The 22393-nt window shown below is 45.1% G+C and overlaps 2 protein-coding genes and 1 pseudogene across 2 annotated transcripts; 1 reads left to right on the forward strand and 2 right to left on the reverse strand.

Moving 5' to 3' along the window:
* Nucleotides 1-1501: 1501 nt before the first annotated feature.
* On the reverse strand, nt 1502-11078 carry LOC136503636 (probable histone acetyltransferase HAC-like 3; annotated as a pseudogene).
* A 158-nt stretch (nt 11079-11236) lies between these two features.
* On the forward strand, nt 11237-11844 carry LOC136502891 (uncharacterized). Its single transcript, XM_066498144.1, has one exon. The coding sequence runs from the start codon at nt 11405-11407 to the stop codon at nt 11693-11695; it is 291 nt and encodes a 96-aa protein (XP_066354241.1). The 5' UTR covers nt 11237-11404; the 3' UTR covers nt 11696-11844.
* A 1086-nt stretch (nt 11845-12930) lies between these two features.
* Nucleotides 12931-17920, reverse strand: LOC136504214 (extra-large guanine nucleotide-binding protein 1-like). Its single transcript, XM_066499061.1, has 8 exons — nt 16709-17920; nt 15744-15881; nt 15505-15609; nt 15237-15413; nt 14872-15052; nt 14418-14665; nt 14135-14301; nt 12931-13824 (listed from the first exon to the last, which is right to left on the reverse strand). Exons 1-8 carry the CDS (start codon nt 17720-17722, stop codon nt 13230-13232), a joined length of 2625 nt encoding a protein of 874 aa, XP_066355158.1. The 5' UTR covers nt 17723-17920; the 3' UTR covers nt 12931-13229.
* Nucleotides 17921-22393: the final 4473 nt, after the last annotated feature.

A 22393-nucleotide genomic window follows, 5' to 3' on the forward strand; every position in this document is an offset into this window, starting at 1 on the left:
AAGACCAATGGCTCTCCTTCCTTTATGAATGCACTAATCTTTACGTGCCGGACAATTTAGACGATAAAAAATGGTCTAATCTTCAACAACTTGCCTGCTAATGTCCAGAATTGTAAAGAGGTTTGTCACGAGAGTTGTCTCTGTTGATTCACGGAGCAAATCTTTGTTTGAATCATGGATTCAGACCTTTTCGTAATCTTTCTTTCTACTCTTATTTTCTTTCTTTCTTTCTTTTTTCCCATCTCAAAAGAATGATGCTCATTATGGATTTGGTTTATTCCAAAAATATAACATTATTTTTTAGTGTCATGCTGGAGGCACATTTTCCTTAAAAAATATTTAGTCAAACTTTAAAAAAGTACTCCCTTCATTCCAAATTATAAAATATTTTTACTTTTTCTAGATACATAGTTTTATTATGCACTTAAATATCCACGGTATCTAGATACATATATCTAGATACACAGTAAAAGAAGTATGTCTTAAATGCTAGTAATCAAATCTTATAACACCATAATATATGAAAGAGGTTATATTTTTCACAGAAGAAAATGATCCTGATTAGCGAGTCCCCTTACTAACTTCTTCTGGGATCGCCAGGGCCAAGGGTTTGCATGTGAATTGTGCCACAGTGTCAGTTTGGTTGCATGTGTCACAATGTCAGTTTGATCACGTGGAGGTGCATCGGCTAGAGAGCAATTTAATTTCCTTGGGGAAAAAATCATGAGAAGCTTGAATATATACCCTTTTGTAGATCGTAGAGTATTTACTATCTACAAAAGGTTACAACACATTCTTCTCATCCTTGGGGAAAAATCATGAGAAGCTTGAACATATAACCTTTTGTAGATGGTACGATCTACAAGGTTACAGCAAATTCTTCTCATGATAGTCAGACTATCCGTGAACAGCGGTCTCATGATAGTCAGACTATCCGTGAACAGCTGGAGGGTGACTATACACATTCATTGAATTTTTAGATGCCGCCACAGCACTGCAACACTTTAACAAAAATGTGGCCTTGCTCGACACATTCTGGAACAAAACTTTGACAATGAAATTAAAACCAAACCACCTATTTCTGTTGGTACGTCTATGAGTTGCGGAGGATGACAACTATATGTACATGGTATGTACGGACACTAAAACCAATGTCAGATTGCCTATGTAAGCTTCCGTTGGTGATCCTCTCAGTGACATTGGAGGAAATCAGACAGACTCCGGACCATGCTCATATGTAGCAACATGAAGCTCAGCGCAGAGCACACAGAAGCCGCCTTCCTCCTACCAATGCCCAGGGGAACCGACAGAACAAATGACTCCGATGAAGCCGGCCACCTCACCAGCAGCACTAAGCCACCACTTTATTTACCTTGCAGTTCCATCCACCAGCGATGGCCAACCGCAGTTTATTGCATTTTCATCAACAAATTTTACTGGTTAATGAGGGGAGGAAATCCAGTACTAGATTACAAGAAGACGCTTCTGACCAGATGGCCTGCTACAACACAGGACCAACAAGCTTCAGCTTTTCAGCTATGTATGCCTTTATATCCCTACAAGGACCACAAAACAATTGTGGGTGAGCTAACACGTGAAAGAGGGCCTATCAAGCAATGCAGACGGGTTTCAAGAGAGAAGCGCTGAATAGTTCAGATGAGCCATGGTTTTACCTGCATCTAGGAACGGACAGTCTACATCGTTGCAATCTTTTGAGTGGCAGAGCAGAAGTTTCCACATAAAGACACACTTATTGCAACCACTCCAATTGCGGGCACGGATATCACATCGTACACCATGGAAGAACAATTTCTTCAGGGTTAAACAACCTGGATGTGTGCAGTTACGTGGATCATAGCACCTCGATGCATGCACAAGGCCATCAATGTAATCCTGCTTTGGAAACATGCACAAGATTCATTAGAACACAGAATTATCATGTATGGAAGCCAAGAGCTATGGAATCAGATCTCATTTATGTGAACATAAGCAATTAACAGAAAGATGAACACCTTCGCACTACAGAATATGCAACTGAAAATTTCACATATAACTTCTTAAAGAAAAAATCATTTGAGCAAGTTTTGTTTCTAAGAATGATGGTGCGATCCACATGAGATCTGCCACCGATGCCCCAAAGTCATCTTATGAAAAGAACACCAAAACAAAGAATGCCAGAAGCCGCTGCAGAAATAAAAACTTCACAAGAAGATATTTAGAAGGTCCAGTTGCTAATTTAAAATGGGTACCTGTAGAGTGTGCTTCTGCAAAGTTTCACTAGTGTGAATCTGCCTTAATTCATGACTATGCAAACTTTGACCATTTTGTTTATAGCATTGATCACAAAAGGTGCAGCCCAGGCACTCTAGGCACCGCCACACCAAGCATTGATCCACAGCACGATGGCAAGCAGAGCAGGTCGAATTGTGTAGATAATACAGAATCATCATTGTAGAGTGCTTTGCCCGCCGGAGGGTATCAAACTGGAATTGATTGTCTTGGCAGTGCTTCAAGAAATCGATCCTGCTGTCAAAATACTTACTTTCCATTGTCGGATCTCCATCATCAGTCTCCGGAAGAGGTTCTACCTCCATCTGTCGGACAGTTAGCCACTATGGTTAGTATATTGATCCATCATGCATCTATTGAATATAAGCAAGTTGTCAAATTATTTGATTGAAAAAAAAATCAAGCCAAGAAATGAAATTTGCCTACATACTCTTTGAAATGCATGCTTCTGTTTTGTGGTGGCCGGATGCCTGTCCTTCTGTGCCGTATTCTGCTCCTCTGCATGACACCTATGAAAACCAACACATAATCAATAATCAAAATAATTGCTGCCTTACTGATCGAGGTTAACAGTACAAAACTCATCTTTGGTTTTAAATTGGCAAATGAATGCAAGAAGCAGGAAGTTGACGAGGTTAACTAAGTACACAAACTCTTTTTTTCAACAAAAGGTATTTCCACTGATGTTCTGTTTTAAACAATCATGATGCCATCCTATATAGCCATCAAAGCTTTAGACAACATTCTGAGCAGAGTAAAAAAAGAGAACTGTAATCAGAAGAAATACTTACTTGTCACAAAGATGGAAATTTTTACAGCTAGTGCAAACCCAACTTTTGCCAGATACGACAGGCTGGTGACAGTGCTTGCAAAACTGTTGCAGACAAAGCATAATGAAATCTTCTTTCATGGTGCGCATCCTTTCCCCAAGCTGGCAATAATGAAAAATAAGATGATAGGTTCCCACAAAATGCTGGAAGGCAAGATCAAAAATAAAACAAACTAACCTTGTGCACAAGCAAAATATCCTCAAGGTTTCCTTTTCTGTCGTCGCGTTTGGCAACACGCAAGAGCCTTCCTACCTGTGTCTCTTTCTTCTGTGAAGTATTATCATCTTTCTTCTCAAGGAGCCTCTCTGCTTCTCCAGGCCAGAAATCATTCTCACAATATGGCAAGCATGCTGCTGAAATATTGGCCTTGCACTCATTTGTAGGCTGAAGGAAGAAGTCAGAGAGTGTATTACGCTCCACAACAACGCCCTCCTTAACAGCCTTCTTGATCAAGTTCTGGTACCTAAAATTATAAATAAAACTGACAAATTAAAGCCCATATAGAATAAAAGTTTTAATTCCTCAATATCATGTTAGAAAGACAAACCAGCTTCGAAGCTTGTCAGACTTGGGCATCTTTTGTACTGTTGGATGACAATATAAAACATAATCATCACGCTTCGTAGATGGGCAAGCCCATATGGAACAGCTTACAAATCCTCGTTTCTTGCAGTAGTCCAGATAACCAATCTACAATAAGCATTGGAATGATTAGATTCTACAAACATAAACTCATTTGCGCAAGCAAAGACAAAAATATGTTTGATGATTTGGAATTCTCATACCAAAATTTCATGATACACAAAGGTACGAAGAGCTTCTCCACTTGCAGATTTGATTTCAGGCCGGAAATATTTGACAGAATCGATATATGCAAGATAAACATGTCTTTGATTTGGTGATGGGCAAGCTGAACCATACTCTTGTACATACATGGCGAACAGGCAAACATCCACACCTTCAATCTTTTGAAACAAGAGAATGGCCTGTATAAAACACAGAAATTAGTACAAGATAGCTATAATTATCTACTAGACATTGAAAAATGGGATATTGGTTAATCAGTCAACCATCATGTACCTTCGATTTGTATGGAAATTCCCCAGGATACTTTTCTTGTTTAAAAAAATCACGAAAACGTGGTTGGACTTGTAGTATTCTTTCAGCTGAAGAAACTACTCTAACTGTAAGACCTTTCACACCTGGTACCTAAAATTGGAGCACAGAAGACAAGTAAATAAACCTTCCGTGGAGTTGACATCAGTTTACAATGCAGTTCCTATAGACTGAAGCAAACAAAATTAGAACCAACATAGACAGTCTGACTATTCTAAGAACACGTGTGTAGTCTTATTTGAATAAGCATTAATGATCACAATATTTTTTCCCAAAATTCTAACCTTCCCAGGTTTGGATAGGATTGTAACAAGACCTGGATAGCTACATGAATTTAGTGGGTTAAAAACTACATGGACTCTTGTGTGTTGACCATCCTTTCTTGATGTCCAAAGAAATGCAATGCGAGCAAAACAGACTCAATAATACTAAAAGTCAAAAAGAAAAAATGTGTAAAGCAGACTATTTGTTATGTATAATAAACTTAATAGAATTCTGATGCATCATCAAGCCAATTAAATGTGCATCACCAATGCCACGACAAGATACAGATTAACAACAAAATTGTGTAATTATATAAAGAAACAAATGAAATGGATTTTGAGTGCAGACATGTTTTCAGTACTGATTACTTGGATCAACATCGAACGTTATAGTAAAAAAAGGATTAACACTTTTATGTGATCAACAAGAGAACAAAAGGCCCAGTAGAACACAAGGATATAGAAAATGGGAATAGGAATAAGATTTATATGGGGATTTAACATGACTAGACACTCACAAGTAGCAGGTATGAATGAGCCTTAATAATTTCTTATGTCATTAGTGTGTATGATAAATACCTCTTCAGCAACTTTTCCAGAGGCGCTCGCCCTCTGTTGCCTGTCCTGCTCAAGCCTCTCTGAAAGCCTTTGCTCAATATGATCACTTAGCTTAGTTCTTGGTAACTCCAGTGCCCCAAGAACAGTGGATGACTCCAGTGCCTGAATATCTCCGCTATCCTTTTCATTCAAAAAACATTTTGCGCAAGTATACTCAGCCTTTGCCCCTTCACACTTTCTGTTAAAAAGAGCACAGATTTCATGCTGCCAAGCTTTGCACTTGTCGCACTGTACCCACTGAAAAATGCAAGCAAAGAAAAGATGAGAATTTAATAGACATAAGGATAACCTGACATATGAAAAGAACATTACCCACTCAGCCTCAGCATCTGTTTCTGCATAATTAAATTTCTTCTGATATTTAGCTCTTGAACTGCTAAGATGGTGGCATTTGCTACATATAGAAGTTTTCTCACTTCCATTTTCAACTTCAACATAATAGCACCCTGCAGAATTTATAATTTTGAAACAGAGAGCACAAAATCGTGGAGGAGGTTCGAAAAGAAGCCTCTCCATCCCACACAAACTGCATGTATTCTGATCAGGCAATCCATCAATTGATGGGAATTCTTGAGGTGTCACTTTGCTCTGAAAAAAACAAGGAAATTATGTTAAAATACTAAATGATACAATTGATCCAATCTGACTGGAAGAAAATTTATATTCTTAACCATGGATAAATCATACACAAGATTCTGGTTTGATCTTGTAGCATCAATGTACTATGCCGCCAAGCAGTAAGACAGTTATATAATAGCCATGAGTATGATTAGACAGTCATATAATAGCCATGAGTGTGATTATCATACAACTATCTGACTGCTTGGCGGTATAATATGTTGGTTCTACAGGATCAAACAAAGTCACAGAAAATACAGGAGTTTGAAAGGGTTATCCACTCACCAGACAAGTATGCTGGTTTATTAGACTACTCATGTGATCTCTAAGCTCCTCAGCAGTTAATGCATAAAGTATAGAAGCCCCTCTCTTTCGCCTTGAACTTAAATTGACCCCTCTTGGTGTCTGATCCAATGCAACAGTCTTAGCCTCTTTCATCTCAATGTCACCCTTTGCACAGTACAATTCCTCTTCCTTAACAATCTCCGTGTTAGGTGCATCTTCACTACCCTGTTCAAGCGTACTATTGCTGTCAGCATTAATGTCTCCCGATGAACTGCAAGGTGATTTTGCAGGTAATTCTGTGATTTCTGATTGTACTGTTTCACCACCAGATACATGATTCTCATTCATAACAGGTTTTTGCTCCTTTGGACTCTCTACTTGATTGACATTGACAAGAGTGGGAGCATCAGCCTTCAGGCGTTTTGCTGGACGCTTGCCAGAAGATTCGTCTGAAATAGGTGAAGTTGGCTTTGATACTGTGCTATTTGATGTCTGTTCAGATCTCTCAACAATTTCTCTCTCAGGGTCACAAGGATCACAATCAGACATGAAGCACTGATACTGAGCATTGGGTGTGCTTAAATTTGAGTATATCTCCCTGCACGAATCTCTAGAGTCCGAGGCGTGCCAATAGTTTTCTTTCATTTCCATGAATGTGTCAGGTCCACATTCTTCTTTGAAATAGATTTCATTGCTTTGAGTTGTCCTATTTGAGTGAACTGCCTTCTCTGCTGGGTGGCTCCATGCACCATCTAACTCTTTCTCATATTCTCTGTATTGTTGAAACAATTGTCTCACCGGTAAAGAGTTTTTGCCCACTTGCTTTAGAGATAGAGTCCATTGATGATCTTATCATTGCACCCGAACTTGTGGTTGGATCACACACGGCTGATAAAGGACTGGAACTCCCAGACATAGACGGTTGTGGACTATCAACACGATAAGCATCACCTGGCAAAATTTGCTCATACCATTTTAATGAGATGACCAGACCAAATTTGTGAAGTACAAATGGTCATTTCTAATCAAATATGTAAGGCAAGGGATGTGAAACAATTTACCTGGAAAATGGTCCTTTAAATAGCCATTTTGCAATCCAGCACTATCAATCCCACCAAGGCCTGAAATACAGTTAGGAAGTCCTGACACAGATGGAGCAACTACGGTGCTCATAAAGCTTTCAGGCCTTGCAACTAGAGCTAAATTAGCAGCGGCCATGTTGTGATTCTGTGGTACATATCCTGCCAAAATATAGCCAACGAATAATGATAAATTTAAAGGTATGTTGAGAGATAAAAGTAGAGCACATCATCCCAACTTACTCTGAGAAGTGAACACAGTATGTGGAGGTACATCTCCTGAATGTGCAGGCAAATTAGTAAAAGTAGGGGCAACTCTATTATGATAGACACTAGAGTCTGTCATCTGTATCCCAGGCAGCTGCCGCAAATCTTTTGTTGATGGAACTGCTGAAGATATCCATGGATCTCTTTGGTTTCTATACGGAAAAGATCTGAGCAAATCATTCACCCTGCCCTCTACTGTGTCAAGATCCATGTAAAAATGGAGCTGATATAGAAAATGGGTAGATGTTAGCAAGGCATCATAAGCTAGTAAGATATTTAGTTATTGAGTTACGTAACTAAGATATGAAAGATACAACAGAAAAAAAAAGGACACAAGGTACAACAATAGCTAAATTATTATCACTCAGCATGGGTCAAACATGCACTGTTATTTTTAAGGTATAATAGTCAAGGGTATTACCGTAAGCTCCTAGTCTAGGGTTTCCCTCTTATGTCTCTCATGTACTCTATATATAGTCGCCATTAGGCCTCAATACTATCATCCAATTAAGTCTCCCTTATTTGTAACATGGTATTGCAGCTCTAAGTTTTAGATCCAGCCACCATCCTCGTCTCCACTGCGCTACACCTGGGAGGATCATCTCTACTCCCAGGGGCAGCTTTGTAGATTTTTTTAGGATGTAATTCAAGAGCAAGATTTTCAGACCTAATAAAAGATACTAGCGTGCTATATAATGTATTATGGTTGCATGGCAGAATGAAAGAACACACCTGTGAAGCATTTTTGTAGAGCATGTTGTCAATGATTCTTGAAGCTTTCAGACATGAATCTGGGCACAAGTTACAAAATTGTTCCATCTTTCTCAGGCATGCTTCACTGGATAGATAGAAGAAAAGAAACATCAGAATATACAATGTGAAAAAGGAAACAAAGGCAAAAGGAAAGAAAAGAATGAATCCACTATCTCCATTTAAACCACTCTTTAGTATTCCTGAAGAAATTTCAAACCACTGGCTTATGCAGGAAAAGGTGTACACTAAAGATAGATAAAAATGAACTAGTACTCAAAATGGGAAGCATATATATAACTAAAAAAATTGTTTATCTGGGCTAGGAATCAAGTAAAATTGAATAAAAACAAGTAAAATCTGCACCTAGATGCTCATGAATACAGTGCAACACCATATACTGAGGTATAAGACTAACTATGCTGTATCAGCAAAATACAAATAAAATGAAGAATTCAGCCTTGTAAGATGTAACAATTCAATATGAAAGCATTATAGACAAGTAATGGCGCAGGCTACCTAGGTGAACACAGGGGAATACACAGAAACAAAGTCTTGGTCGTAACTATCAGATATTTTCATACAATTTTTTTTTTTTTGGCAGAATTGTGTGCCCACATGAGAAAATGCACCATACGATCTTCTGAGCTACACAAAGAATGGATGATTCTGATAATAGGTAAGTACGAATTGAGAATATTGGTCGTGTATTTCAAGTGGGGGATGGGATTGCCAAATTTTAATCATACGGCCAACAATACATTCATGTGAATAAATGAACTCACTGCATTTACGTTCATGGAACCATAGAACAACGCAAGCTACGTAGACAAATATGAACATCAATATATTAGCAAGCATGAAGATCAACATTCCAATAACTAAAATGCAGTGAAGTAGCTGGGTGAACTGCTAGCATGTATCAGTAGTGACATGATTTCTTGCTCACAACAAGCGCACAGCAGCATATACTAACAGCAACAACAAATTTGCAAGTCAAAACTAGTATCGATGCTGGTGGTTTCCAAACTTACATTTTTTGAATAATGATGGCGCGAATCGGAGAGGTATCCTGGTTCATGTTATCCAGATGAAGCATTTCAAGATCCTCCGGCGACATCTGTTGCTGAATAGGAAAGCTGCTCGGTGTGTAGGCCATAACTTTCCCTTGCAGGGTTTGAGTCATCATGCTTGTGGCATTCACCTGAAATGCAGATTATTACCAAGTCATCAAGAGCTCGACAAGCAGCTGCAAGCACAAGATGACGATGTACCACTAAAGCAAAGCACAGCAGCACACAGGAAGCCATACTAGAAATAGAATGTATACAGTCACCGTAATGCAGGATGAGGACAAGTCACAGGTCAGTATATCGCTGAGGACAAGTCACAGGTCAGTATATCGCTGAGGACAAGTCACAGGTCAGTATATCGCTAACGCAAAGCAAAGCATCACAAAAGAAGTCATATACTAGAATTAGAAAAAGAAAGTACAGTCACTGGGAAGCAATGCGCCTAAAAAGGTAAAAAGACCGACCGTTCTCTGAGCAGACGCTAGCGCTAAAAATATATCCCACATTTTGGAGTAGCAGAACATGAAACGCACCAGTAACCGACTGGCCACATTGATTCTTTTTAGTCGTATACTGGCTCAAGTACTAGACATTGTCACCAGATTGGCCAAACAGGAAGCCACAAGCGTAACGGCACGATTACTAGCAAAGCGACAACATAAGGATTGCATGCCGCATTCATCACTAAACCTCAAATCTACTGCTATAGACACAATTCTTTTATTTTCTTTTTTATACTAGTCGTCAAAGGATATCAGAAATTACAATAATTAATTAAAAGACTAAAGACCACACTGCAGTGTCAGACGAAGCACGCATGGCAAGAGCACGAGGCATACATCGCGCACCCACGCCCACAACTGGATAAAAAACTGAAGAACCCAAGAAAACCCTAACCCTAGGGGGAGCCGTACGTCGCCGGGACTCCTGCAGCTAGTGCCAGCAGATCGGATCTGACCGAGCCCTACGTGGGACGGGGAGGGCGGGGGCGTTACCTAAATCTCCCCTGCGGCGATAGAGCCGCGGGGGACGTCGTCACCGGGGTCGGCGGGCGGGCGGGGGGCTCCGGGCGCTCCTGGCCTCGCCGGCGGCAAGGCTAGGGTTAGGGTTTGGGCGGCGGCGAGGCACGGGAACGAGGCGGTCAGACGGACGGGGACGATGCGGAGGGATAGCGGAAATAAGTCAAGGCCGTGGGGCCACTCCGCGGGTCCAGTTCGGATCATACCCGACTTGGAGAGTCGTTTGCTTTGCTAGACGATTGATTAAGGGGGCAGAAAAACGATCCGGGGCCGGGCCCGTTGTCCTGTTGGGCTACGGGTTGGGGCGACACGTGGGCTTGCGGACTCGGCGGCAGGCCGAAGAGAGGATGCTGAAGGCCCATGGATCCATCCGGGCATCCGGCCCGGCATGTCCGCGGCGCGGATCGAATCTGTTCTCCGCTGCTGGTCATGGGCTTGGCTGGCTGCCGAGATCCTTCGAGAAGAAGGCGACGGCGGACGGCCGGCCGCCCGGCCGGAACGGCACGACCCTGCACCACGGCGGCTACAGCTGGTAGCATCACCATCATCCACCGTATTAGAATTTAGAATTCGCCGCGCCGCGCCACAGCGCACGTTTACGCTGCGATGGCTGACAGCGGACCGGAGATGGAAGGTTTATCAGCAGCGAGCGAGGTTACACGCACACGCTTCCTCCCCTTTGGAGGGGTCGCCGGTCGCCGGCACGGGCCATCCGGGAAGCACGCGGTGACACCGACACGGCGACACGTCGTCGCGATAAGAACGACGAGGACGAGGGCCGCGGCATCCGGCATGGCACGCCGCACGCACGCGCCTAAGTCCTCACAGGCTGGCAGCTGACGAGCCGGGCCCCCCCGGTCCGCCAGCGACCCGGCGAGCTGAGGCGAAACCGCGGGCACGCCTACCGTTTCGCGGCCGCTGTCGTGGCCGGCCGTGCGGGGCCCGCTGCCGTGCCGCGCCATCGACGTCCAGAAGGCCTGATCCGTTCGGGCTTCGGCGCGCGGCATCTATATAAGCACAGGCCATCAAGGACCCCTGACAGACACGGCAACCAACAACTCATCCACATCCAGGCTTCTTGTTTCTCTCACACACACTGTCACACGCACGGCACATAGTCCCACAACACACCAACTGAGAATTTCAGCTCAGCTCTGAGCTGCTCTGCGTCGGATCCAAGCAAGCATCTGCATCTCCATGGCTTCGACGACGGCGTCCAACCTGGCCGGCGCGTGGTTCGGCGAGCTCGCGGCGGCGCTGCAGGGGACGTGGCAGGCGGCGGCCGCCACCCACGGGCTCGGCGAGGACCCGCGGCCAGCGCGCCAGCTCCAGCAGCAGAAGCCGGGGCGAGGCGACAGCAACAAGGCGGTGCGAGGAGACGGGGCGGCCGCCGGGAGGGACAAGCAGGGAGGGGACGTCGCGAGGTGTCGCGGCGCCATGTCCGACACCACGCTCTACCTGCTCCTCGACCGGTTCGCGCCAAGCTGAGCTGATGCGGACCCCTTGGTCGCCCGTCGTGTCGGTCGTGTCCGACGGCGCGTGCTGTACTACTACTGTACACACGGAATAACTGCATGCGCGCCATGGTTTTGTGTAAGGGGGTGTTTGAATTCTAATGGAAAATTTTAGTTCATGTCTCATCAAATGTTTGGACTGTCTCATCAAATGTTTGGACATATGCATGAAGTATTAAATATAGACAAAAAAAATAACTAATTGTACAGATTGTGGCTAATTTGGGAGACGAATTTTTTAAGCCTAATTAGTCCATGATTTGACAAGGTGATGCTACAGTAAATATATGCTAATGGCGGATTAATTAGGCTTAATAAATTCGTCTCGTAAATTAGTCTCCATCTATGTAAGTAGTTTTATAATTAACTCATATTTAGTTCTCCTAAATAGTATTCGAACGTACGATGTGACATGGACTAAAATTTAGTCCATGCAACCAAACACCTCCTGAATGTTGTAAATTGCAATGCCATGTTTCTGATTGCTCACTTTCCCGGTTCTTTCGCTCCATGAGCAAAGGCACGAGTGTGAACTGGACATGCACGCGGAGCAATGCACCAGTCAGAGGTGAAGTTCTGTCAAAATGCAATTCGAATTTTTACAGTTGACGGAACCCAAAACATAATAAAGCATACAGTAACATCCACAAAAATTCAAATCCGAAATCAATTGTCAATTTCGAGGAACAGTCTGCTAAAGAGAGCCATCTGACCACTAGGCTGCGTCCGCTGACAAACCTAACATCCACAGAAATTCCAATCCGAAAGAGAGCCATCTGAACACTCATAGGGCTCATCTCCAGCTCTAGCTCCTACAAAGATGCCCTACCAAACATTTTTTTAAAGAGATTTTTTTTGTCGGAGCCGTCTCCTCTAAAACAGCTCCGACTTCTAGAGGAGCCGTGCCGAACACCCCGGTTGCGTCCCTTGACAAATCGGCCGGCCTTGTTACGTACGTCCGTCGAAGTTTTAGCTGTTGTAGTTGATGATTTCATGTTCTATTTCAAAAGAAATTTCCATAAACCATCTACGTCGTATCTTGCAAGTTTGCGGGCGCAAAGGATTTACTTTCAGGCCCACAATTGAAGATGACCCATCTCAATAATGGATCTCTCCCAGCAAAAGTGCAAAACATCTCAACAACAGATGATGCATCTGCCACCAAAATATCTCTGCAACGGACAATGCATCCTCACATGGTACGGTCACTGACGACGAAACAGACAATATAACAAAAATTGACAACCATACAAGCCGATGATCTGACTCTTTGCGCCAGCCTAATGCATCAAATGCAAGCAACTCATAATACAATTTACATGAATCAGAACGGGCCGGGTCTTCTCGCGCCTCATCATTCTACTTGCAAATTAACTAAACAGCCATACAAGCCGATGATCAGCTACGAACAAAAGGAATGGGGGTACCACAACGAAAGGGTGCTGGGGAGGAAATGCACAAATATTTACATCTCTTCTTCTGCACACAACAAAGGCGGGGTGTCAAAGTCAGTGAGTGAAGGAGCTCGGCTCCTCGCTGTAGACCGTCTCGCTGGCACCGAACACGGGCTTCTCTTCCTCCCACTTGACGATCTCCCTCCCGTAGTGGATCGCCGACCGGACCGACTCCTGGTCCAGGGTGTTCACATAGGACACGTAGAGCTTACGGTCAGTCAGCAACTGGAACAGCCTCTTGAACTTTGTCGCCATGTAGTGTGCGGCCATCTGGGACAGCGTCGCGCCAGTGCCGCTGCGCGTGGGCTTGCTGCTGCTGCTGAGAAGGTTGCGGCTGATCAGAGGAGTGAAGTCGTCGAACCAGTCGCATGAGGTCAGTGGGGAATCGTTGATCTTCTGCTCCAGGAGATCAGACTTGGTGAGGAGTAGAAGGAAATCCATTTGCTCAAATGTTGGATGAAGGACAATGCTCTCAAACAGTTGCCTGCTCTCTACCATCTTGTTGACAATGGTACCGTTTGCATCTTCGTAGTACTCATCATAGTCACTAGCGGCAACACAAAAGATAACAAGCCTTACATCATCGAACATTTGCAACCATTTGCAGTTCTCATGCAAACCTCTACTGTTTATCCTGATCAACTGGTACCTGAAAACAAATCAAAATTCCGCCATCATTATTACACCTAATGCAGTTGAGATCCCAATAGCAATAAAGAATTCAACCTAGAATATAAGTATAAGTGAAACATACTCATGCATGTAAGGTTTAATAGGTTCTACATGAACATACCTCATGCCCATACATCAAAAAGAAAGAAAAAACTGATCTTGTTCACATTTTTACAGATTTACAGAAGTGTCTAGTCAAGATAATACCAGACAACACACTATAATAGCAGACTCAGTGAGGCAGGTAATAGCAGACTAACATTGCCTTATGTGACAGAAGAACTAACCTTAGCAAGGTGTCTTGTGCATCAGACTCATCAACACCCAGTCCACCCAAAGACAGCTGAGGGGAAGAGAATTCAGTTGATGCTAACCCATCTGAGGATGTAATCCCATCAGCATACAGTATATCCATATCTGAGAGCTCATATTCCGTTCGAGAAATATCAACAACCTGGTCATTTCAGACAAAAGGTTAAAAATGAACAATCGCTATTCGCACTATGCAAATCAACACTTCCAACTCTATAAAACCAAAGAAAAAAAGGGACTGCCATTAGCCAATAATACTTTGTCAAGAAAATAATTGGCAGTGGGTGGAAGGAACGGCAGTTCACTTCTTCTTCTATATGTAGCTTGAATAGCAGGATCTTTCCATAGTTCCTCAACAAGTGGTGCATATTCACGGCTTGCTGCAGGAAAGATGTCTTCAAGATTACCTAAAGCCATTGCTTTAAGAATCCAATCCGAGAATGCTTTCAAGCGTGGAATAAGGGAGTACTCAGTGACTTCATCACATACTCCAGATTCACAACAGCCTGCAGAAAAACAAAAAGAGGAAAAATCACTTGTAGTAGGCATATTACAAATATAGGAACATTTCCTTTTTGTACATTGTTTTACAAAAAAACAAATAATTAGGAGTGTCCTGGAACACTTGGCATTTCAAGTACTCAGTTATGCCGAAAGAAGGGCAAAAGGAAAGAATGGAAGTTGTAAAACTTCCATGAAGATTTGGTCATACCAGAGCTAGATGGGTCACATGGACTGATTTTTCTTCTATCAGCTAAAGATTCCTCTTCAAACCGCTCATGGCCTTCAAGTAATATGCCAAGGTAGTTGTATATGTTGCTTTGTATGATAAGTTTCAGGTCTTCACGCTCATCCACCGAAAATGGCTTGCCGCTCTTGTACAAGAACTTGGCCTAATGTATTCAATAGATTCAAAATCAATTTCCATACAACTTTGCAAATTTGTGGGGGTGCAGGATATTCTATCACTATACATGTGGAAACTGCAAATTATATCTTGGGTGGTAATCTTACTACAGCCGACCGATTTAGTTATTTGTGCACATGAATATGCTAGATGTCCATAAGCATACATACCTGCTTGAGTATGGTGCTTGCCCCTGACCCAACCAACAAAAGCTTCTGGGTTGTTCTTTGTTCCAGATAGTCAGGGATGACTCGATTTACTATGTTAACAGCATCTTCGCCAGATTGATTAGCTGCTTTGTTGGGTGTTGGCAATGACAGAACAGGACTAAGAAGCTTCACTATAGGCTGGTGAGAAATGCAGACAAATTCAAAGCTGGTTAGTTACCAACCTAAAAATTACAACAACACATCTAGACAAGAAGAATCTCAGGGTTACCTTATCCCAAATCTTTCCTTTAACAGTTTTTTGGCCTTCCTCTTGGTAAGTCCCATCAGCATTCACCCAAAAGTGAGGTTTCCCAGCACATTGGACTCCTGCCAACTGAAATCAAACATTTCTTTTAATTTTTTATTAAAAAATAAAGATACCAACATATGTCAAGAACTAGTAGTAGAGGGATGAAGCCGGATTTTTCTCCATTATCTAAAAAAGCGCGTGAGTATATGATTGCAAACCTTAAGCATTTGCAGTTCAGATTTTGTAATCTCTCGCCCATTAATCAATATCCCGGTGTTCCCGTTGCTTGCTTTTTGATCTAGAGAACCTCCAACATTTAGATTTGCAGTGATTATGCAATGTGGTTTGTGTCCCTCCTGGAATATTTTTCAGTGAAAAGTTTGTCAGAGTTATCGGTGATAAATTATTATACGTTTGTAAGAAACAAGCAAAAATTCATAATGCCACCACTGAGTTATTGAGCTATTATGAAATTGCATAAAAAAGGACCCAAAAAATCACAATTCCTATTCAATCCTTCCCCAAAACAGAAGCCTACCTAAACCACAGCACGAGATGCCAAAATCATGGTCTATATATCATGGCTAAATTGCAGGCATGCCAACTTGGGTGCGCAATCTTTTCTGAGCAGTGTAATCAAAATTATCAGATTCTCCTGATTTAGACAGAACACAATACATTATCATTCCTAGGACAAGGAAAGATCATGTGGACCATCATACAACATGACAGACGGTGCTGATTCATCAAAGCTCTACCAAGTCAACTAAATATTCCAGCAGATTAAGTTCAACAGCACCATGCGCCCAGAGTTCCAGACATACATCATGATTCCAACTAATAATATAATACTATAGATATAGTGTACTGCAACTATAAAAAATCACATAAATTGTCCTTCAAATAGTTTACCCGACATAATACTTAGCAATCCTCACTTCATGTTTGCACATTGACTGGTGTAATATCTCTACTTCTACTAAATGTCCTTCAAAGAGTTTACCCGACAGAATACTTTGCAATCCTCACTTCATGTTTGCACATTGACTGGTGTAATATCCCTACCTTCTACTAAATGGACACGAATCGCCACCAGTTTAGTTATAGACTGTTTGCTGTTGCATCAAACAGATAGAGGATACCCAGGAGCACAGGAAAATTAAGATCGTCACAAGCCACATACCTTTCCCCAGAAGCCAGACACCTTATCGTACCAATAGAACCCCGGCCGGAGCCTAGACGGCGGGCACGGGCACCCCTGCAGCACCACGAGCTCCTCAGGCGACAGCTTGGTGCCGTTGACGTACACGTCCTCCGCCCGCAGCTGGTTCGCGGCGCACTCCCGCTCGCTCCTCATGACCAGCTCCACCTCCGCCGCGCTGAGAAGCCGCCGCAGGACGCGCGACCCTCGCCCCAGCGCGTCCCGCCTGGACTCGGCCACTGGCCGGCCGATGCACTCCAGGCACTTGCGCCCCTCCGGCATGGAGCCCATCGCCCGGAGCACGCACCCGACGCAGTACCGCGCGCCGCAGGCGAGGCACGACTCCTTGTCGCGGCCCCAGAAGCCGCCTCCTTTCCCGCACCTGTAGCAGCCGCGGGTCCTGCCGCCCCTCCAGTGAGCGGGGGAGAGGGAGCCACTCGACTGGCCGGCAGCAGCGCGGGGGCGGGCCTCCCCTGCGTCGGCATCTTCGTCCTCCTCCTCCTCGTACTCGTCCTCGTCGTCAGACGACTGGAGGAGGGAGCCGCTGGTCTCGGCGAAGGTGACCGCGGGCTGGTGGTGGCGGGGCTTCAGCGGCAGCGCCTCGGGGCCGCCGCCGTCGCCGTCGCCGGCGCCCTCGTCGTCGGAGGGGGAAGAGGGGAGCTCGGCGGAGTGGTGCGCGGCAGCGTGGTGGTTCTCGATGACGGAGGTGGGGGAATCCACCACAGCTCCTCCCGCAGCGGGCGCGGAGGCGGCGGAGCGGGGCGCCGGGTGGACGTGCGCGTGGATGGCGGAGCAGAGGGAGGACGGGGTGAGCGGGCGAACGACGGGGAGCGGGGACGAGGAGGCGGAGGGGGAGGCCGGGGGCGAGGAGGACAGCGCGGCGAGCGGGATGCGGGAGAGGTCGAGCGGGATGGCGCGCGGGAGCGAGTAGGGGAGCGGCGGGCCGTCGTACTCCGCCGCGAAAGAGTAGTCGCTGGCGCTGGCGCCAGCGGCCATGGCGGCGAGTAGAGCAGTGAGGAGGCGGCGGCGGCTAGGTTTTCGGGAGAGGCATCGCGGTGGGAAACCCTAGGCGAGGAGGGGAAAGCAGGAGAGGGGAGGAGTAGCTTTTTGGAGCATGCGCGAGGGAGGAGACGAGCGAGACGAAAGCGAGGGGGGAGAGGCAGGTGGTGAGGTGGAGAAGGCGAGTGCTTTCGCCAGTGACGGGGCTGGTGTTACCGGATGAAGCTGGTTTGTTAGTGAGATAAAAATACTGTATTTTAGTTGATAAGTCGATGGTTAAGTTTAAGTGAACAGGCCGAATGCTCGTGTGCTTATATGCTCACGTTTTAATTGGTGCCTGAAACTAGTATTATGTTGAAATCTATGGATTTATAGAATATATATGTGGAATTATATCTAACGAGTCTATGATAACAAGAGATCAAGGCAGACTGAGTGAAGACGACAACTAAACCAATCATGAGCACTGTCGTTTGGGTTTGAACCGTCAAAGATAGGATTTTACGTTACATGTTGCATGTCCTCTCTCCCGCGCAAAAGCACTTTAGGTTAAATAGGATTAGGAGGGTCGAGGGATTACAAGTGAATCGGAGAAACTACGTTGACTAGGAAGCACAAAGAACGCAAAGAATGCCTATGGCTAGAGTCAAAAGACGACAAGACTATTGGTTATGGTAATAGACGTACGGTGGCTTGTTGCGGCTATAGCAAAATTTGAAACAACCGAGGCCACACTTTATGTGTCGTCTATTTTTTATTTATATTTGTTGTCTTCGTCTAGAGCGTGGTGGCGGGCTAATTTGAATTCAAATAATAGTTTCTTTATCTACTAACATCAATGACATAGCCAGGAAGGGGCTATCAAGTCTAGGTCCCTTATGCTTCAGACATTTACATTAGGGATGTATAGTTTGAATTCAAATAATAGCTTTTTTATCTACTAATAACATCAGTGACATGACAGGTCGAGCGATAACCATGCACATGGATGAACCTTGCCAAAAACAACGTTACAACTCATTGCATGTTTCCCTTTAAGAAAAGGTAGCTAGTGCTGGATCATTTTGGAGCCACAGAGCACCCGATTTTTTTTTGTTGGGCTCGGATAAGTCCATCTCGGATCTCTCCCAACTTTGGTGAGGTATTTAGGAGGTAGGGTTTCAGGTTCAGATTTTGGACGTAGAGTTTTTGTGCCGAGGAGGCAACGATTGTAAAGATGTAGGCTACCCTAAACAAAGGTGGTGGGCATAGTACAGGGTAGCGGGCGGTGTGAAAGGTCCTTATGTGGTTTTGGTAATTGAGTGACAACCTAGGTGTACTAATTGTATTTATGTGAGATACACAGGTAATTAGTCCACAGGTACATGTGTGTGAGCAACATATGCCATGAAGGTGAAAATAACTTGGAAATATTGCAAAGCTCACACATGTGATAATGAAGGAGCTCATTGCACATGAGACATGACATTGAGTCATGTGATCAAGGTGGAGAAGATCAAGACAAGACTTAGCTTGATGGACCGGTTGCAAGAGTGAAGGGCAAGTCGGAGGCTTTGGAGCGATGGACCACGTGGCGGTAAAGCTTAAGCAAGACTTGGCGCCGATGGACGAAGGCAACGGTGAAAAGCAAGTGAAGCCAAGATCGATGAACCAATATGATCACGTGATGATATGAAGTGAATCATAACATTGTTGATCGTGTTGGTGCATGTGTTGCATCGACATTGGAGGAGATGAAATGGAATGTGCAAGGCAAATGTATAACCTAGGACATTTTCATTTCATCGGTCATAGGTGTGTAGAGAAGTTGATGACCGGGTTTAGGATAGATGGTCGTTGTCGACGAAATATGGTCGGCAGTCCACCGAGGGGGGTGCCCGTGGTGATAGATTATCGGTAGACGGTGCGTGTAATCAGGAACCAGATGGTGACACAAGGCGCAGAGACAGCGATTTAGACAGGTTCGGGCCGTCTGATTGACGTAATACCCTACGTCCTGTGTCTTTGGTGTATTGTATTGAGATGTATACATATTAACCTATCCTCTAGGGGACCCTTGTCTCTCCTTATATACTCTGAAGAGATAAGGTTACAAGTAAAGTATCCAATTTGGTACTATTACAATATCTAGTACAACTTGTAATCTTGATGTGCACGCCTTGATCTTACGGGCCGGGCCACCTCGGATGGTGCGGCCCATGTACCATCTTGTGGTACCCGAGGGTATATCCCCCACAGCTAGTCCTCGAGCACCATGTATTCTGATGCGACACGCCGTTTCAACCTTCTCCGAACAGTGAGGCTTGAGTTCTTGACATCTCCGACCACCGTTGTCGCCGAAAAAGTAGGTTGTCCGAAGAATGTATGGTGCTCTTAAGAAGAAAGAAAAAGATTTCCGTCCTGGGAAGTGTGCCCACTTGTATTTCTGAAAAGAAATGTAAGTGCGTCTTGAAGCGTAGCGTCCTTGATCATCAGAGGCGTAGGGGTCAAAAAACAAACACATTCACCGCAAGGTGAAGTGTGCCCACTTAGTCCCCGAGCCTGGTAGTAGGTAACATAGGCACATGGTGCCAGGGTCTAAAAAAGAATTCCCAGTTAAGTTGAGAATCCCATCATCGTATAGGCAATACGAGATGCACCGGCAGGTGCATCGTACCGATGTAGTCCCCGAGCTTGCTGGAAGGCGAGGTATGAGCCTTGTAGCAAGGTCTAAGTGAGAAAAAATATCCCAACTGTATGCGAGTTGCCAGTCACATGTAGTCGAGACGCAAAGTCCCCGAGCCGTGGTCGAAGAGTGGTCGGGGCAGTCCCCGAGCACAGGTCGAGGAGCGAGCGACGAAGTCCCCGAGCCGTGGTCAGAGAGTGGTCGAGGCAGTCCCCGAGCACAGGTCAAGGAGCGAGCGACGAAGTCCCCGAGCCATGGTCGGAGAGTGATTGAGGCAGGCAGTCCCCGAGCACAATTCGAGGAGCGAGCGACGAAGTCCCCGAGCCGTGGTCGGAGAGTGGTCGATGTAGTCCCCGAGCACAGGTCGAGGAGCGAGCGACGAAGTCCCCGAGCCGTGGTCGGAGGGTGGTCGAGGTAGTCCCCGAGCACAGGTCGAGGAGCGAGCGACGAAGTCCCCAAGCATAGCTCGAAATTCCTGCAATATAAATATATAGAACGGTAGTACATGATGTACAAAGTAATAAATTATGGAGAAAATGACGCTCGGCAGTCATTTGTAAATGAGCCTGATGTGATAAAGCAGTTGGTGCTTTGTAAACATCAGTATTAATGTGAAGTTTGTGTTTATACTTAATATAAACTGCCCGACCAGTTAGTGTGTAGCTGAGTCTCCAGCCCTAGCTAGCCCGTTAACCATAACGCGGGGCGCGGAGCCCGTGCACGTGTAGGAAGAACAAAGCATCGCTAAGGAGCCGCTGCCGACCACCCATAACGCAGAGGGTAGACGCTCGTGCACGTGTAGGGAGGAGCCGGAGACAGGGCCGTCTCTGGAGACATCGAGCGTCAACGTGACTGGTCGAGGATTTGCATTAAGTATAGCTGTATATTATCTTTAAGATGATATATATGGACAAACGTTATTTGAAGAATAATCATGACGAGGACGTTGTGGAGAAACGTCGTAATGAAAATTGTGTCAAATATAAATATTAGAAGTGTACTTATCTTTGGATAGAAATCTGGTCGATGGCGATAAAGTTGTCCGGTCCTCGAGCTTTCCGACTTGTCGTCACGACGATAGTCGCGGTTGTCATAGCGCCGTTCTTCACGGCGATCTTCATTGCGACGTGGTCTGGTGGTCTAGGTGGTCGGAGCTCGGCGGAGCCGCTCGGGACGTGGTCGACGTGGTCTGTGGTCGGAGTTCGGCGGAGCCGCTCGGGACGTGGTCGACGTGGTCTGTGGTCGGAGTTCGGCGGAGCTGCTCGGGACGTGGTCGACGTGGTCGGAGCTCAACAACGTGCGGAGTCATGGCGTAGCTTGACGAAGTCCAGAGCACGGGTTGAAGTTGTTGGCGTCGATCCTGTTGATGTCAAAGTCAAAAAGCGTCGAAGTAGAACTGTGTTCCTAGGGCGAAGCGCATGGCCTCGACGTCCGCTGGTGGAGAGATTTGGATAAAGACGGCTTGCTTGTATGATCCATGGTCTTCGTATGCATGGTGCTGTAGATGCTCGTACATGCAAGCGTCCATGTATATACATACAACTCCTGATTGCTTGCATGCCGGATTGAGTCATGTCGTGTAGACGTCGGACTCTTGTCATAGCAGAGGCAATCAGCGCGGAAGCCGAAGCCCCCGTCGTGTCTTAGTTGGAGTCGGACGTGGTTCGGATCTTGGCGATGTCAATCCGTGTGGTGCTGTCGTTGAGGTACATAGAGCATCGCTTGTATATGGACTCTTCGATGCTTTCTTATTAACAGATGGAAACGTACGCACCCTGGGACGTGTACATCTTGGATTTGGATTGCTCAATAGCTTGCTTGCATGCTGAAGGTAGACTGATGCGGCAGTGCCCGCGCAGAGGCAGGCAAGCCGCCGCATGGCGCCGTACGTGCCTCACGTACCCATGAAGTCGACCTCAATGAAGTTGTGTTTTAGATCTTCCAAAGTTTTTACCGCCGTTTGTGGATGGATTCCATCACCAGGAGTTTCTCGGAATGACGAC

The sequence above is a fragment of the Miscanthus floridulus genome, chromosome 14 (assembly GCF_019320115.1).
Source record: "Miscanthus floridulus cultivar M001 chromosome 14, ASM1932011v1, whole genome shotgun sequence".
Taxonomy (NCBI): Eukaryota; Viridiplantae; Streptophyta; class Magnoliopsida; order Poales; family Poaceae; genus Miscanthus; species Miscanthus floridulus.